General features: G+C 34.9%; 2 protein-coding genes and 1 pseudogene across 2 annotated transcripts; 1 reads left to right on the forward strand and 2 right to left on the reverse strand.

Moving 5' to 3' along the window:
* Positions 1-5122: 5122 nt before the first annotated feature.
* On the reverse strand, positions 5123-8412 carry LOC145005567 (uncharacterized). The gene is made up of 3 exons (XM_078964669.1): positions 8258-8412; positions 5378-5505; positions 5123-5289 (listed from the first exon to the last, which is right to left on the reverse strand). The coding sequence occupies exons 1-3, from the start codon at positions 8410-8412 to the stop codon at positions 5123-5125; spliced, it is 450 nt and encodes a 149-aa protein (XP_078820795.1).
* Positions 8413-9943: 1531 nt separating this feature from the next.
* Positions 9944-10952, reverse strand: LOC144997744 (lipid phosphate phosphatase gamma pseudogene; annotated as a pseudogene).
* Positions 10953-12345: 1393 nt separating this feature from the next.
* Positions 12346-15907, forward strand: LOC145034736 (importin subunit alpha-9-like). Its single transcript, XM_078983247.1, has 11 exons — positions 12346-12552; positions 13031-13253; positions 13328-13481; positions 13587-13689; positions 13786-13970; positions 14084-14163; positions 14245-14395; positions 14758-14839; positions 14938-14996; positions 15153-15458; positions 15556-15907. The coding sequence occupies exons 1-11, from the start codon at positions 12501-12503 to the stop codon at positions 15718-15720; spliced, it is 1560 nt and encodes a 519-aa protein (XP_078839373.1). The 5' UTR covers positions 12346-12500; the 3' UTR covers positions 15721-15907.
* Positions 15908-16380: the final 473 nt, after the last annotated feature.

The following is a 16380-nucleotide window of genomic DNA, read 5'->3' on the forward strand; positions in this document are numbered from 1 at the left end:
AGTGAACCTTCAAGCTACTCGCCGAGTCTGATTGATGTGTGTAAAACCAACTAGTTTTAATCCTACTAACTTAGACACAAAATAAACACACGAAAGGCAGTGTACCTATCAATTAGTAATATAGTTCAAGCAAGTAGGGTATCGAACACAGGGAACGGTAAACAATTAAAATAAATGCTAATATTATCTAAATAAAACAAATAACAAAAAGGGGGTTTTCTCTAGTTTTACAAGACTAGAAACTTAAACAATTAACTAAAACTTAAACGAAGAAACTAAGAGCTAAGCAAATAAAAATCAACTAAATTCAATAATAAAGAGGACTTCTATTTAGGTTCGACTCATTTGTTCTCATGGATGATTTCGATGTATCGGATTAATTCTTCATTGGCTACCGACTAAGATGATTAGTTTCACGTTTGCTATTACTAATCCTTAGGAAACAAATTAACTCAAGCAGTGGCCAGTTGTCTAAATTAACGAATTTCCTAGTTATTGATTCGGGTTAAATAAGACTTGTAATGGTTAATTAAATTGGCCCTTCAATTAACCTCTTGCTGATGTTCATCAAACAATCTCACACATTAACTTACCTATCTTCTAGTTAATTCTAGTTTCACATTCGTTATTCCTAGACATACAACTATGTGGTCACAATAAATCATATGAAATTAATAACTAAGAGATGTTCATACAACTTAATTACTGATTTATTAACAGAAGAATAGTTATTGTTAACACATAAGGTTCTTTAACAAGCTTAATAAAACATAATCACCAATTAAAATTAATCCTACTCAAATAATTAATCCATGTTCACAAAATTGTCTACCCAAACAGAAGTTATGAGTTTTTAGCTCATGATTACAGCAGAAACAAGCACAAAAACGAAATCAATTGGTAAAAACATAGTTCAAACAAGAGATTAGGTAAGAGTAAACTTGATTTTGACTTGATTCTCCTTAAAATTGAATGTAGGGTTGATTCCCTTGCTTCCCACGCTCCAACAACACCTTTAGTCGACAATTGGCCTCCAAGGGTTCATCCCTATCCTAGGGTATCGATCTGAAAGTCCCTTTATATAGATTTTCACAAAACAGGGGCTACTCGGCGAGTCCATTGACCTACTCGGCGAGTTCATCACTTAAAACCCATGTACGGCAAGTCAGCGCGTCCAAAATCGCGAAACTTCAGACCAACTCGGCGAGTAATCGACCCTACTCGCCAAGTACGTTTGGAATCAGCATTTTCTCAAAACACGAAAGTCATCCTAAATTGTTTCTAGTTTTCAGAACATTTTGAATCTCGTCAATCGGAGTTACGGTTCATCAGATATCGCCAAAACACTGACGAGGGGTCAAGCTGTCCAGCAACGTCCTTCTTTCTTCAAAATCCAAGATCCAAGCTTCCAATCGCTAGTTCCGCTTCCTTTTCCTTCCGAGCATGTCATTATTGCTGAAACATGAAATTCTAAACTAATTAAGCACCTTTTGCTCATTAAATGAGATAAAATCAACATAAAGTATTAAGATAATGCATGAATTTTATAACTAAATATGCCCATATCACTGATCATTGGACTCGGCGAGTCCATTCCATGCAGTCAATCAACTGCCTCCTGTAATTCGCATGGTTCCGAAATATATAGACATGGGACTTCCTGGACCTTTAAACATACTATTACTGGGATTTAAACGCTTGGTAACAACACTATAATCTATCTAATCACTAAATGGGTTTCCTAAACCCTAGATTCGTGTACAACACCAAAACAACAGAATGATCCGAGTATTACCTGGAAAACGTGTTCTCTGTGTCCCCAACCTTCAGAGCTCAATCCTCTTGATCCTCCTTTGACCACAACCTTGCCTCTTCTTGCCTAACAACTCCTTCAAGTTTCCACTAGCCTTCACTCCTGCTCCAGATGCCCACAGACGTTTAGGTTATCTTCAATCGGCCAAAAGACGAGAAATGACGGCCCTAAAGACGTTATATACGATCCAGAATCAAAACGGCTAGGGTTTCTGCTGAACAGCGTCGACTCGCCGAGTCCCTAATGGACTCGTCGAGTCCAGTCGCGAATCTGTGACCAAGACCGTGGTCCTACTCGGCGAGTCAGGCACCAACTCGCCGAGTCCCCTCCTAAAAATGCCCCAAAAATAGATTTAAAGCAATACCTGAAATTCCGGGCTGTTACATATATATATATATATATATATATATATATATATATATGTTAGAAGAAAGTGATCACATACTCACACGTATAAACAACAATATGTATACACATAGCATGTATTTTATAAAATACTTCATATGTATGTGTAAGATGAAAGTGACTATACACTCACCCAAAACATATACTTAATACATTCAAACAATACTTGTATTATAATCATGTTTATGAAAGGGACTATACACTCACTTGATCAGAAGATGATCGGACAACACTACGACTTGTAGAAGTAGTATTCTTTGGTGAAACCGGGATCACTTCACACACCTAGTTTCTCGCGGGCAGAGCTTCGGCTCGGAAACTCTTTTCTTCTCGGGATCTTCGGGCTTCAGGACTTGCTTCGGGTCTCGGGGTTGATATCGGGGATTCGGGGGTACTTCTTTGCATGTAAATCGATGTAATATGGGAGAGAGATGAGAGAATGAGCAACCAAACTCGGCTAGCCCTTCAAATCTATTTATAGGGCAAAACTGGCCCTTGCCACGTCGTGGGCTTGATTGTCACTGCATGCATCATCCTAAGTTGCATCTGGGGGACTCCCGGAGGTGTCAGGAGACTTGCCACGTCGTGGTCTCTGACAGTTTTGGGGTTTCGCGCCCCGAACTTCAGAAATTCATAACTTTCGCATACGAACTCCGTTTTCGACGTTCTTTATATCGACGCGAAGGTGAGATTATGCTCTACAACTCTCATTTAGACTCCATTGGCTAATTTTGACTTAATTTTTAATATATTATAATTATATTAGTTATATATTATTTTTAGTAGGCCGGGACAGGAAAACTCCGTTATAAACTCATAACTCCTTCATCTAAACTCCGTTTTCGTTTGTCTTTTTATCGTTGGACTACTATCGCTGACATCTTCAATTCTCATTTAGATTGTTTTGGATAAATATCGCTCTTAACGTAAATTCACTATTTACGTTACGTTGTGTCGTGCCGGTTCTGTCGCGAAACTTCAACAGGTCATAATTTCTTCGTTATAACTCGGGTTTTGGCGTTCTTTATATGCACGGAAACCTTGTGACATATACTACAAATTGGTTAAGATTGATCCTTATAAATAATCTCCCATCAAAAATTCATTTTTGATGCTTATCGTCTCTAAATTGACTAGCCCGGATCTACGGGAGTTACAATTTCCCAAAGACCATGCTTCTTGGACCAAAACACAATAAAAGAGATAATGAAGAGATCCAAGAGATTATTAAGCAAGTTCAAGACTTGCTTACCAGAAAATGATGAGGATGGGATGAAGTTGTTGGATCTGTAATCTCCTCCTAGAGTCTTCAAGCCTCTCCTTCTTCCACAAGCTTTAAACACACAAGATTTCTCTCAAAAAATGGCTCACAAACTCACAAAATGCATTAGGATTTCCAGACTTAGGGTTTGGGACTTGGAGGCTAAGAATGAGGGGATTAAGATGATTTTATATGGTGCAAAACCCCAAAATTAGGGTTTCACCCCTGGCAGTCTACTCATCGAGTTGAGGGCTCTCGACTCGTCAAGTAGGTTGCTTAAAACCCGTGTCTCTTCTGATCTCTACTTGACACGTTTGGGGATCCCAACTCGTCAAATTTCTCTACAAAATGAATAAATTATTATTTAAATACATACCAGGAACCATGCTTTACATCGTTAGTGTTTTAAGATCTCTTCTAATGGATCTTATCACGAGAATATCCTAAGACGATTTTTAGACATGAATCATTCCACCCCTTCATCTGTAATTTGATATAGTTCGGTATCCATTTCATAAAGGTCATTTGTTTCATGTGGAGATCATGTTTGGGTAAAATTCCAACTACCTTTGCCTTTATCTTCGTAGGTGTAAATGTTCCCTCCATATCATGCCCTATGTGGCGATTTTGAAGTGGAGAATGTTCATCACTTACTATTGAATTGCAAGTTTGCTTTGGATGTTTAGGTGTGGATCTTGAACTGGTCCATAATTAATTCTTGGAATTTCTCAAGGATTCAGGCGTAAACTGATTTTGATGCAGAATGGGGTAATTGCCTTGAAAAAAAAATACGCCTTTCCATTTTTTGCGGGGCAATCATGTGCATTTGGAAATCACAAAACAAAAAGGTGTTCAACACGATTCCAACTACTCCCTCAAAGACTGTGGATAATGTTATTACCTAATTTTTGGTTGGGTAAAATATAAGGGTAGTTTTAGAAGGTTTAATTGGGCAAGCTGGAATTATTGCCCTATTAATATTTTATAATTCTTTTTTTCCTGTTGTGTTCCCTGCCTTGAGCCTTGCTTGGTTTGCGCAAACCAATTTTTTGTCATCTCATATATTATGTCACTTTCCATATACACCATTTTAGCTGAGAAATTGTCACCATACCAAAATAATTTCCATGTCATTTTTTTCAAGTTATAATTTTCTATTTCTTTTTTTTTTTATTTTTTTTATTTTTTTTTGATAATTTTAAAAATAAATTACTTAATTTTATAAAAAAAATTATAACATAATATGAAAATAAATTACATAATTTTTTTCTAAATACACTACTTGTCATCATCGTTAGCATCGTAGATATGATCCATCGTCTTGTCGAAAGTTGCTCGAGTTTTTGTGCGTCTTGAATATCAACGACTCTATGCAAAGATTCTGCTAAACATGGTACAAATTGCATGCGTCGAGGATCCTTTGACATATATTGCACCATATTCCATCCTTTATCTTCCACTACGATATTATGAATTATGATACATGCATACATAATATATCGTAAAGTTTCCAACTCATATGGACTTGTCGTATGTTCTACGATGTGTCACTTCGACTTTAGAACTCAAAAAACACGTTCTACATCCTTACATGTTGCTTCATGTCTTCTCCTGAATTGTTTTTCTCTTCGTTTCACTTGGTGTCAGAATCCCTTCACGAATGTGTAATACGTAGGATATATTCCATTTGTAAGGTAATACCCAAACTTATAGTAGTTTCCATTCATTGTGAAAGGAACATCTATTACTTTTCTGAACAAAATATGGTTGAATACTGATGATTGGTCAAGAACTTTGATGTCGTTGGAACCTGCAACCAAAAAAATAAGCATGTAAAACCCATAAATCTTGGGAAACAATGGCCTCTAATACCATCGAAGGCGTCCCATGATGACTACTTGCAAACTCCCCTCTCCACCCATCAGGACAATTTCTCCAATCCCAATGTGTGCAATCAATGCTTCCATTCATATCGGAAAAACATTGTCTCTCTTCATGTGCCAAATACAGGTGTTGCATATCATTCCTACTCAAGCGAAACATTTGTTTGAAATCCTTTAAATTCTATATACCATTATCTGCAAAGCAAGCTAGTAAAAAACGCTCGACGTTTGCTAGTACGTGAACTGAGGTTAAGAGATTAATACCCTAGGCAGAGAGTAATCGGGGGATTGATCGGATACCATTAATTATTAAGAAAAATATTCAAAAATTAATAAATCTAACTTTAATCCTAAGAATATAAGTAAATAAAATCATTAATAAAATTATACTTCATTAATATGTACACTCTGATAAATAAAGAAAGTAGTTAGTATATCTTGAGAACTCATTTGTTTGAACGATTAATATACTTATCATAAACTCACCAATAACGCATAACAAAGTACTCATATAAACCTACCTTAATATCTTCAGTTGGTTCTAACGGTAAGAATAAGCTAATAACTTCAACTTGGTTTTATTTCCTTGATTCGAAACGGTATGTAAGATACATATTTGTAACTTTGAACAATTAAAGCCCAATAAAAGCCTACTATGCATTGTAAAGTACATAATCAACAAGGTGTTCATACTTTAGAGGGACAAATAAGCCAACTCCTCATCTAACACAAGATTGAAGGTAGTATATTTCTTCATTCTCTCCCCAAAAACATAATATCTCTTATTCTCTCCAAACTCCAACTGCCAAACCAACTCCATATGTTGCACTAAGTGTTGTTGTCTCTATGTCTGGTCTCACCATGAGGCTACCCAATAAATCCACCTTCAATTTCACTTCAATACATTATCTAACACCAAAATTCATAACAAAATTAGTAAATCGAGAACATGTGAACACAAACAAACCTGAATCTGCATAAGAATATTACTGACAGTAGCCCTTCCGTCTACCCTAAGCAACAAACATGAATCGTTTTACATTGCTCACCAGTTAATCAATAAACAACTTAACACTTAATCAACATACCCAAAGCATAACCAATAATCATGGAACTCGAATTCTTCTCCTGAAGACAGTAGGTCACAGGTCGCAAGCAGTGGTCATTGTGAAGGCCAGAGGCGTTAAAGGAATCGGCGAATGTCGTTGTGGCGGTGATCGACATCAATAAAGGTTCATTTGATTGAGAGAGAAAGGGTTGAATCGTTCAATAATATAATTACAAGCAAGAAAGTATTTTGGTTGGGGTTGATGACTTAAAAGTTGTGATCGATCAAAGAGAAAAAAGTGGGGAAGATTGAGATGCAAAGAAGATATATGAAACTATTAAAAGTTTATACCACATCGCTAGTGGGAGTATTATTTAAAGGCAAATGCATTCTATAAAAAGAAGCTTGTATCTCTTGGAAAACCATACTCAACTACGTTTTGGGCAAGCCAACTCCTTTGAGCTGACAGGTCCTATAAAGTTAGTTGGACTGACTTTGTCCGATTTGGATCAATTTTGACCAATAGGCCAACTAGCCAACCCTTTAACCTCTATTCGTAGGTGGTTGGAGACCGCCTAATGTCTAGGTGTCGATTAATCAGTCGCCTAGGTCGATATTTACTAAAATGTTGCAAAGTAATCGTGATATAGACGTCCATATGCTTCCGTACGATTTCTGTTTAACCTCATGTTTCTTGTTTGTAAAGTGGCTTTATTTTCTTTTTCTAGCTCGTTAACGTAATACCCGTAGATCATAGTGATGAATATATCATCAATCATCATCATCAAATGACGAATCAAACGCATTCATAAAAAATTTTGTTGGAAATTTGTATAAAAAGATTAAAAAAATTTGAGTTTGGTGTTTAAAAAAATCAAATGGGTATTATATTTTTAAAGGATTTTTTTAAACAAAATTGACAGTTGGAGTGTTTTTCTTCGCATTGAGCACACGAGATGTAATTGGACATGTAGCCGGGACGATGTTCCTGTTGCCTCAATCGGGTTGAGGCTGTCCACATCATGGCCCATACCAAACAACTCAATTATAAAATGCTCAAAAACTTCAACGAGGAACAAATTAAGGTGGAATGGAAACAAACGGACATCTCGACAACTTATAGTTGAAGCATCAAATTCCAATTTCCCACACCTCAAGAAATTGTTCAAATGTCAACTCCTGAAATAATAAGATTTACTATTTTATTAAGCCGTTTAGATATTTCTATGTTGTTTGTATATTTACTTTGTACATCAACTTCAAAATATTATTTTCTTCGATCTATGCGGTTTCAAATAAGCGTATGTAGATTTTATTTATTATTAATTCAGTTTAAAACTATTTGATTACACACCCATTTTGTTGCCTCTAGAGTAAAGTATTGCCATATATATCCTAAAACAAAGTCTATAGTTCACCTTTTAGGCTATCAGGAGTGGTAGAGGAAAAGACGCGTGGGAGCTGACGTGTCAGCCCCCTTCACGCGTGAACACCGCCCCACCTTCTGGTGGGTGTCTTGTTCCGTGGAGTTGAAGACGGGTGAAGACAATGGATTTGATTGACTCTTTCTTTTTGACTGTTGCTTTATTGACCGTTTGTAAAAAAAAAATTTAATTAATTACTACCAATTCTCTATATATATCAACATATATTTTACCTTTCAAACACACACCAAACTTTGAACACAAACAAATATACTCTCATTCAAAAAATACACTTTCCTCCATGGATTCAAACCAAAATAACCCACCCACCCCAAACACCCCAAATACTCCAAATGATCCGTTAGCAAACATTGGCTATATGCAATTGTTATCATCCCCCGTTCAACAACAACCTTTATTTACCAATCTTTTATACCACCCACACTACTACCAAAACCAACCACAACCACAATTTGTTCAAACCTAATTTCAACCCTTTCAACAACAACCTCCTCCGCGTTTTCAGCCCCAAACTTTCCAACAGCCACAACCAAGTTCACAACCATCTCAAGTTTCATTATCGCAATCTCAACCCGTAAACCTCGACGATGAACGGGTTCAAGAAACACAACCAAGTCGTAGAAGGCAAAAAAAATCCAAAGATTCAACAAAGAAGAAAAACACCCAATAGACCGAGGAGGAGGAGGCGACTTTAGCTAAAGCTTGGATTGCCATATCACAAGACGGGGATGTCGCCAACGTGCAATCGGGACATAGCTTTTGGAATCGTATTTTAGACCACTTCCACGCGTTATTGGGAAGGCAAACGAGTCGGACATATGATTCAGCCAATGCTAAATGGCGCGATCTTAGAGCAACGTGTACCAAATTTAACGGCGTATTTGACAATTTAAAAAATATTCATCGAAGTGGTAGCAATGATTTCAACATTTTGTCAACGGCGTTGCACCAATACAAAATTACCAGTAATGGTAAACCTTTTGGCAACCAAAAAGCGTGGGAAGTTTGTCGCAATGGCCCAAAATGGGTCCTTTATCCGGAAACGGCGCATTCGGGATCTACCACCGGTTCCAACAAAAGGCCGAGAACGTCCGAGTCGGAGATCGGTGCTAACCTCGACCTCAATGATGAGTTCGACGCCACCGAGGATGAGGGTCCATCGGACGTCCATCTTCGTCGACCACCGGGTAGGGACAAAGCGAGAAAAGGGGCTTCGTCAAGCGGAAAATCAACCAACGAGGACGTGTTAGCGGAGAAAATCGAAAAAACTCTACATTTTTTAGAAAAAAAATTTGATTCAACGGAGGAGCAACGCCGGCGACAATTGGCACTCACCAATCTTCAAATCGTAAACACAGTGCCGCAACCCAATCTCGGCCCGGAAAATTTAAGGGTGTTTATGAAAATTCAACAAGAAGTTCTCGACCAATATCGCAACTAGATTTGATGTTTTTTTAATAATTTAGGTTTAATTTTCTAAGTATGGATTATGTTTTTTTAGTATTTTAGTTTTAATTTTTAGTGTTTTAAATTATGTAATATGGTTTTAATTAATATAAAATATGTTATTTATAAAGTGTTATTTATAAAATATGTTATTTATTTAATATTTTATTTATTTAACAAAATGGTAAAAAAATAAAAAAATAATATAAAAGTGAATGTTGTTAGTGGTGACCATTTCCATAGTGGAGTGGGTTGGTGGTGAAGGTGACGTGGCACATAGGTGGCGCCACTTTTTCGGTGAGTTTGTAGGGACCACTTCATATAGCCTTAGTGTCAAATGAGTTATTTTCCATATCAAAATAGAATAAATTTGTATTATTTGTTATTTTGAAACTACTTCAGCCATTCAATAAAAAATTGCAATGTTTTGACTCTATAAGTTTGTATAGAGTTTATTAATGAAGCATTAGTCAAATTTCCAAGATATTCTTTCATCAACACAGAATGAAAAATAATCTTGTTAGCAATAAGTAAGAATTTTCATAATTTGTAATCATCATACTGTAGATGCTTGTAAATGTTAGTATAATTCATATTTTATGACATGTCAACAAAAAGGTTAAAAACCAATCAACAAGAATTATGGCTGTATACTTTTGTAGATGATTTGTTATAAACATCAATCAAAAGCATAAGATCAAATAATGCAACAGACCACTGAAGTACCAAAAATATTACATTGTATCCTCAAGATTTAAAGAAAAAGGAGTTAAAGTTTAGGCCAATTTTCTCTTCAAAAATTCCCCCAAAATAACTTTGGAGAGAAAGGAAGAAACAAAAGCATACCTGTGAACTACAGTCATCAGTCTGAACGTTTGTACGATGGATGCCTTCTTGCACCTCTTGCATTTTCATACTCAAACTCCAAAATATTGGGAATGTGTGAAGTATCTTTGAGATAAAGCAACCTCCCAATCGAACTTTCTTCAATCGCCGGAAAACACCGTCTAATCTTACAATAAACCACCCAAAACCACACCCCACCAAGAAAAAGCCCAAGAGAAGCACCGGCAAACACCTGACCGACGGTATGGTACCCCAAATATACCCTAGAATACATCGTAAGCACTGCCAATGGCCAAACGACAAAACCCACGATCCACATTTGCTTTCTAAACAAAATCTCCAGTTTGTAATAAGTCAATAGAGTGAAATAGGTGGCGAAGAAGAACATGTAATTAGAATGGCTGGATGGCCAGCCATGTGAATCGCACATTTCGAGCAGGACGCAGGTTTCAGGTCGGGCTTGTTTGACGACTAGTTTGATCGAATCGCTGATGAATTGGGCAATTAATAAGCCTATAGCGAAGAACATACCTTGGAGCTCACGACGAAACATGAAATGGGAGATGAAACCACCGAGGCTAATGAAGACGGGAACTAATGAAATCCATGCTAAGAAATGGCCTAATTGATCTCCTCTTCTGTAACGGACATGGGTTAGGGTTACAGCTCTTAGTTGATTCGACATTGATGGAGTGAATTGATCAGAATTGGGTGTCATGTTTTAGGAGGTGATTGATTGATCAAATCTGGATTTAGGTTTGATTAGTAGTCGCCTTGGCTGCCCAACCACCTTTCATCAACACAATAACTAACTACTCATGAGTGGCCCTTTTTTTCCTGAAAATTTTGTATATTTCTTTAAAATATAATTATAATCAACTTCAAAACAAAAACTATAAATTTTGATAAAATTGACATCCAAGCATTTTACGATTCACTTTTAACTATAACAGCACCTTTCTTATTAGAAAACCCTTGAATAAATTTATAGTAAATTTATAGGAAATAATTTAAAATTTACACAAGTTTTGTTAACATTTAACAACTCTTAATAATAATAATAATAATAATAATAATAATAATAATAATAATAATAATAATAATAATAAACCACTTGAAAAGATTAAATATACTTATAACAATGTTGGACATTGAAACTAAGTGTAATTGATCCTAACTATAAAGCTAAAAGGAATGGATGAGGACTCTTACGCACAATGAAACTAGGTGTATTTGATCCTGACTATAAAGCTAAATGGAAAGGACGGATGATTCTTACACATAAAAAAATGATCACATCAGCTAAAAAGGAAATGACGAATGATTCTTACACATAAGAAAGTGGTGTAGATGTGTAAGTGAATTTTTTTGTGATATACCCCTTAGCCTAACTAGTCCTACAAAATATTAGACACTAAGATAAGATGCACATACAGGACACAATTTTTAAGGTCTAGAATTAAACATATTTTAGTAAAAAAAAATTACTTTTTTGTTGTTAGAAGTTTAAGATACAAAAGATCTTATAAATAAGTCTATCTATTTTATCTTTTTCTTATAACGGGTAATTGACAGTCTCTACCATTGGATTAAGATGCATACATCTTATTCCTTATTTACCTCATTCGGATATGCATAGGATATTGTATCTATTATAGTTGTTATTTTCACTATGAAGATTAGTAAGACAATATAAAAAGACATAACCCTTACAATTTAGATGACTCATATTGAACCCGTCCAAACAGTCATCATATTAAGATAAATTGTATAACACTATCAATATTTTAGATCCGTCATATTTGTAACATTGAGTATTTTTTATAATTATACAAATCAGCTATTAGACTTGTATCGTTTGTGGAAATTAATAGGACAATATACATTACTATTTTAGAGCATTTTAGAAAAGAAAACCAACATTGAAATTAACATCAATTATATTTTTTAATAATATATACATAAATACATTTATATGTATCTTATGTATTTCAAATACCAGCAAAGTAATTAAATAAAAACTTACATTTATATCCGTAATAATTAAAAAACTATATAATTCTTAATAATGAAAAAATAAAAGTCTTTGTGTTATTTTGAGTTTGATATTTTACCGTTATTATGATAGTTTATGTTAATTATGACCCAATCATTAAAAAATATTTCAAGATTTCACCCCTATAGGCTATAGCAACATTTGACATTAGGTATACGGTTACCCCCTAATTGCTGATTTGAAAGAACAAACCCCACATTGGATCCATCTGTGTCTGGTATTCAACATTACTGCAGAGGGTTTTGCTTGAGAACACGTTGAAAAACCTGAACTTGCTCCGTTTTTGGAGTCAAAACAATGGCCGATGAACACGCAGCGACACCCAAAAGAGACCCCATCAAGAATCATGGTTTGCTTTCTCTTTCCCTGAACAGTTCACATGTCAAATTCACGTCTTTCTTCACATGTTTGTTCGAGTTATCTTTAGTCGATTTTCGTTTTGAGTTATCGCTGTTGAGTATGTTAATTGAACAAATTAAGTAGATTATAGCTTCATGCGCTCTTTTTTCGAATGATAAAACAACTGTTTCACACTCAACCCCTTATATTTCCTCGATTAACATCTACTCTGCACTGAATCGATAACATCTACTCTGCACTGAATCGATATGATTTCATTTGGGTTTTAAGGGAAGTGAATTTGGAGGATAACCCTAAAACTGATAGTTTAATTTGTACATTCAACTAACCAATCCACCAATTTTAGACTCGAAATCAAAAATTCTACATGTAGAATAACTATTCGTTTTAATTACCCGATAGCTTATTCTTCAAACTACATAACATGTACTTGATACTTAGACTGAAATGTTATTTCATCATTGTAGTTGGGAACACTGCTGCACAAAAGAGAAAACAAAATGCAGTTTCAGTTGGTAAAGAAAGAAGAGAAGCTTTATTCAGAACCAAACGACTATGTAGAGCAGGAGTTAGCACCGATACAGATGCCCCCATTGATGATAATGACATGATGATAGAAGAAGAACAATCAATTCTAGAGTCTCAAACAACTTCAGCTGTCCAAGAATTAAACCTTGCAGTCACCTTCCAGTAAGTTATCCCCTTTCCACAATCCTCAATTTCACCACATCAAATACCCCTTCATTCTCTTTGATAATCCTCAGGGGAAAAGGTGCAGTTCAAAAGAAAGTAAATGCTCTTCGTGAGTTAAGACGTTTATTGTCTAAATCCGAGTTTCCTCCTGTTGAAACTGCTATAAAATCTGGAGCTATACCTTTACTTGCACAATGTCTTTCTTTTGGATCCCATGATGAACAGGTAATAAACAATAATAATAATAATAATAATGGTAATGACTTTCTTTCTTTTTAGCATACCCTTTTTTTAATATGTTTTAATGTTCATTCTGGATCCATAATACAGTTGCTTGAAGCAGCTTGGTGTCTTACAAACATAGCTGCTGGAAAACCTGAAGAAACAAGAGCTTTATTGCCTGCATTACCTTTACTCATTGCTCATATTGGAGGTTAGTGATAACTGATAAGTACTTAGTTTTTATTCTTTCTTGTTTTTTTTTTCATCACTTCAATGGCATAATTGTAATTTTGTAATTGTTATCCAGAAAAGAGTTCAGTGCCTGTTGCAGAGCAGTGTGCATGGGCATTAGGAAATGTTGCAGGAGAAGGTGAAGAACTGAGACAAATTCTGATTTCTCAAGGGGCATTACTTCCTCTTGCAAAAATGATGTTGCCAAATAAAGGTTCAACAGTTAGAACTGCTGCTTGGGCATTATCAAATCTTATCAAGGTATGTGTACTTCCACGTCAGCAATATATATTACACGTGTATGTCCTACATGGACAATGACATTTGCTATTTTTTCCAATTTCTCCTTTGATGAGTTATGTTTGTGGATGTAGGGACCAGACCCAAAGGCTGCAACAGAACTCATAGAAGTTGATGGAGTAGTTGAAGCTATACTAAGACACTTGAGGAAATCGTAAGTTTTTTACACCATATGTCATATATTTTTCAATATTAAATGGTTTTAACTTTTAATTTATTCTTTTATTATTTTTAGCGACGATGAATTAGCGACAGAAATAGCATGGGTTGTGGTGTATCTTTCGGCTCTTTCAACTGTTGCTACTTCCATACTTGTGAAGACTGATCTTCTTCAATTACTTGTTGAAAGATTGGCCTCTTCAAATAGCTTGCAATTGCTCATTCCGGTAACAACTTAGATACGATTTGCTATTTTAATTTAGAGTAAATTACATTTTTGGTCCCCGAGTAAAACTGATTTTTTCAATTTTGGTCCCAAAAAGTTTTCCCTTGCTATTTTGGTCCTTATTTGAAGTTTTCATAATGTTTTCTGTCGTTGTTCCAATTAAAATGACTATATTTTTGGGACCAAAATTGCTAAAGTTCACTATACATACATAGTAGGTACCAAAAATAATTATTTTACTTGGAACATGGACCCAAAACGCTACAAGAACCTCAAAAGAGACTAAAACTGCAAAAATCAGCTATAGTCAGGGACCAAAAGTGTAAATTACTCTCGAATTTATATAGTGATATACACATGTAGGTGCTTCGGAGTTTAGGTAATCTCATAGCAGGCGATGCTTACACAACTAATGCCATTCTTGTTCCTGGACATCAAATCACAGGCTAGTTTTATTTATTTATTTATTTTTCTGTTATTTTCTCAATTTAGTCCTTCTTTCTTTATTAAGTTGAATGAAACAACGTTTTATAAAATTTGCAGATAATATCATATCGGCATTAAGCAAGTGTCTAAATAGTGAGCACCGTGTCTTAAAGAAGGTATACTCTCTCTCTCTCTCTCTCTCTCTCAATATATATATATATATATATATATATATATATATATATATATATATATATATATATATATATATATATATATATATATATATATATATATATATATATATATATATATAAGTTTAACATTTGTAGGAAGCTGCATGGGTGTTATCAAATATAGCAGCGGGTTCAGTGGGTCACAAGCAATTGATATATAAAAGTGAAGCGGTGGCATTATTAGTAGAGCTTTTGTTAACAGCGCCATTTGATATTAAAAAGGAAGCGGCGTATGTTGTGGGTAACCTTTGTGTTGCACCAGCGGAAGGTTCCGGAAGGTCAACTTTGATATTTGACCATTTGGTTTCATTTGTTAGAAGTGGATGTGTTCGTGGTTTTATTGATTTGGTTAGATCTGCTGATATTGAAGCTGCAAGACTTGGTCTTCAATTCCTAGAGCTGGTAACTTGTGATATTTATGTGTTTTTATATATTTTTTTTACTTTAACCTTTTTAAACTGTCATAAAATAATAATGGTTTGACTTTTTTTTTTTGTAGGTGTTAAGAGGGATGCCAAATGGTGAGGGACAAAAGTTGGTGGAAAGAGAGGATGGGATTGATGCCATGGAAAGGTTTCAGTTTCATGAAAATGAAGATCTTCGGAATATGGCTAACCAGTTAGTTGACAAATATTTTGGGGAGGATTATGGGGTTGATGAATAATATAGGAAATTTGTTTGTAATGTCCCACAAATTGATCATGTAACATTAAGGTTTGATATGGGTTAAGTGTTGGATGTTGAATATATGTATGTTGTCAATGGTAGTGATGATTTTGTGTTGATGTCACGTAGGCGGATGAATGTTAGAAATCGGAAGGAGGAACTTGCTAAAAAGAGTTTTGACATTATAGTCGTTTGTTTGTTATTTATGTTTAGTTATTTGTATAAAAAACTAGCGAAGTGTTGCAAGATAGCTTGATAAACAAGAAAATCTACTAAGTAGCAACCATGGTTATTAAGATCCATATCTTAATTTTAAGACCTTATGATTTTAACAGCATTAAAGGGAAAAATGATCTTGATCTTGTTATTCTATTGCCGATTCTTTAGTCTTGTAACACTACGAATTCTATAATTTCGGCTAAATAAATCACATGCATGACTTAAAAATTGCCTATTCAACTTAACATCAAGCCTTTAAAAATTCGCCAATTTAACTCAATATGGAGGTGTATCATATATTTCATATATCATCACAACTTCATCGATTCATTTTCAATTATAAAGAGAATCGTTACACATATGTTACCTAGTGAGTTTGTGTCTTTAGTTATACATGATCATATGATTTTTTTGTTTTTTCTTAATTGTTATGATTTGC

The sequence above is a fragment of the Lactuca saligna genome, chromosome 1 (genome assembly GCF_052625555.1).
Source record: "Lactuca saligna cultivar CGN05327 chromosome 1, ASM5262555v1, whole genome shotgun sequence".
NCBI classification, from domain to species: Eukaryota; Viridiplantae; Streptophyta; class Magnoliopsida; order Asterales; family Asteraceae; genus Lactuca; species Lactuca saligna.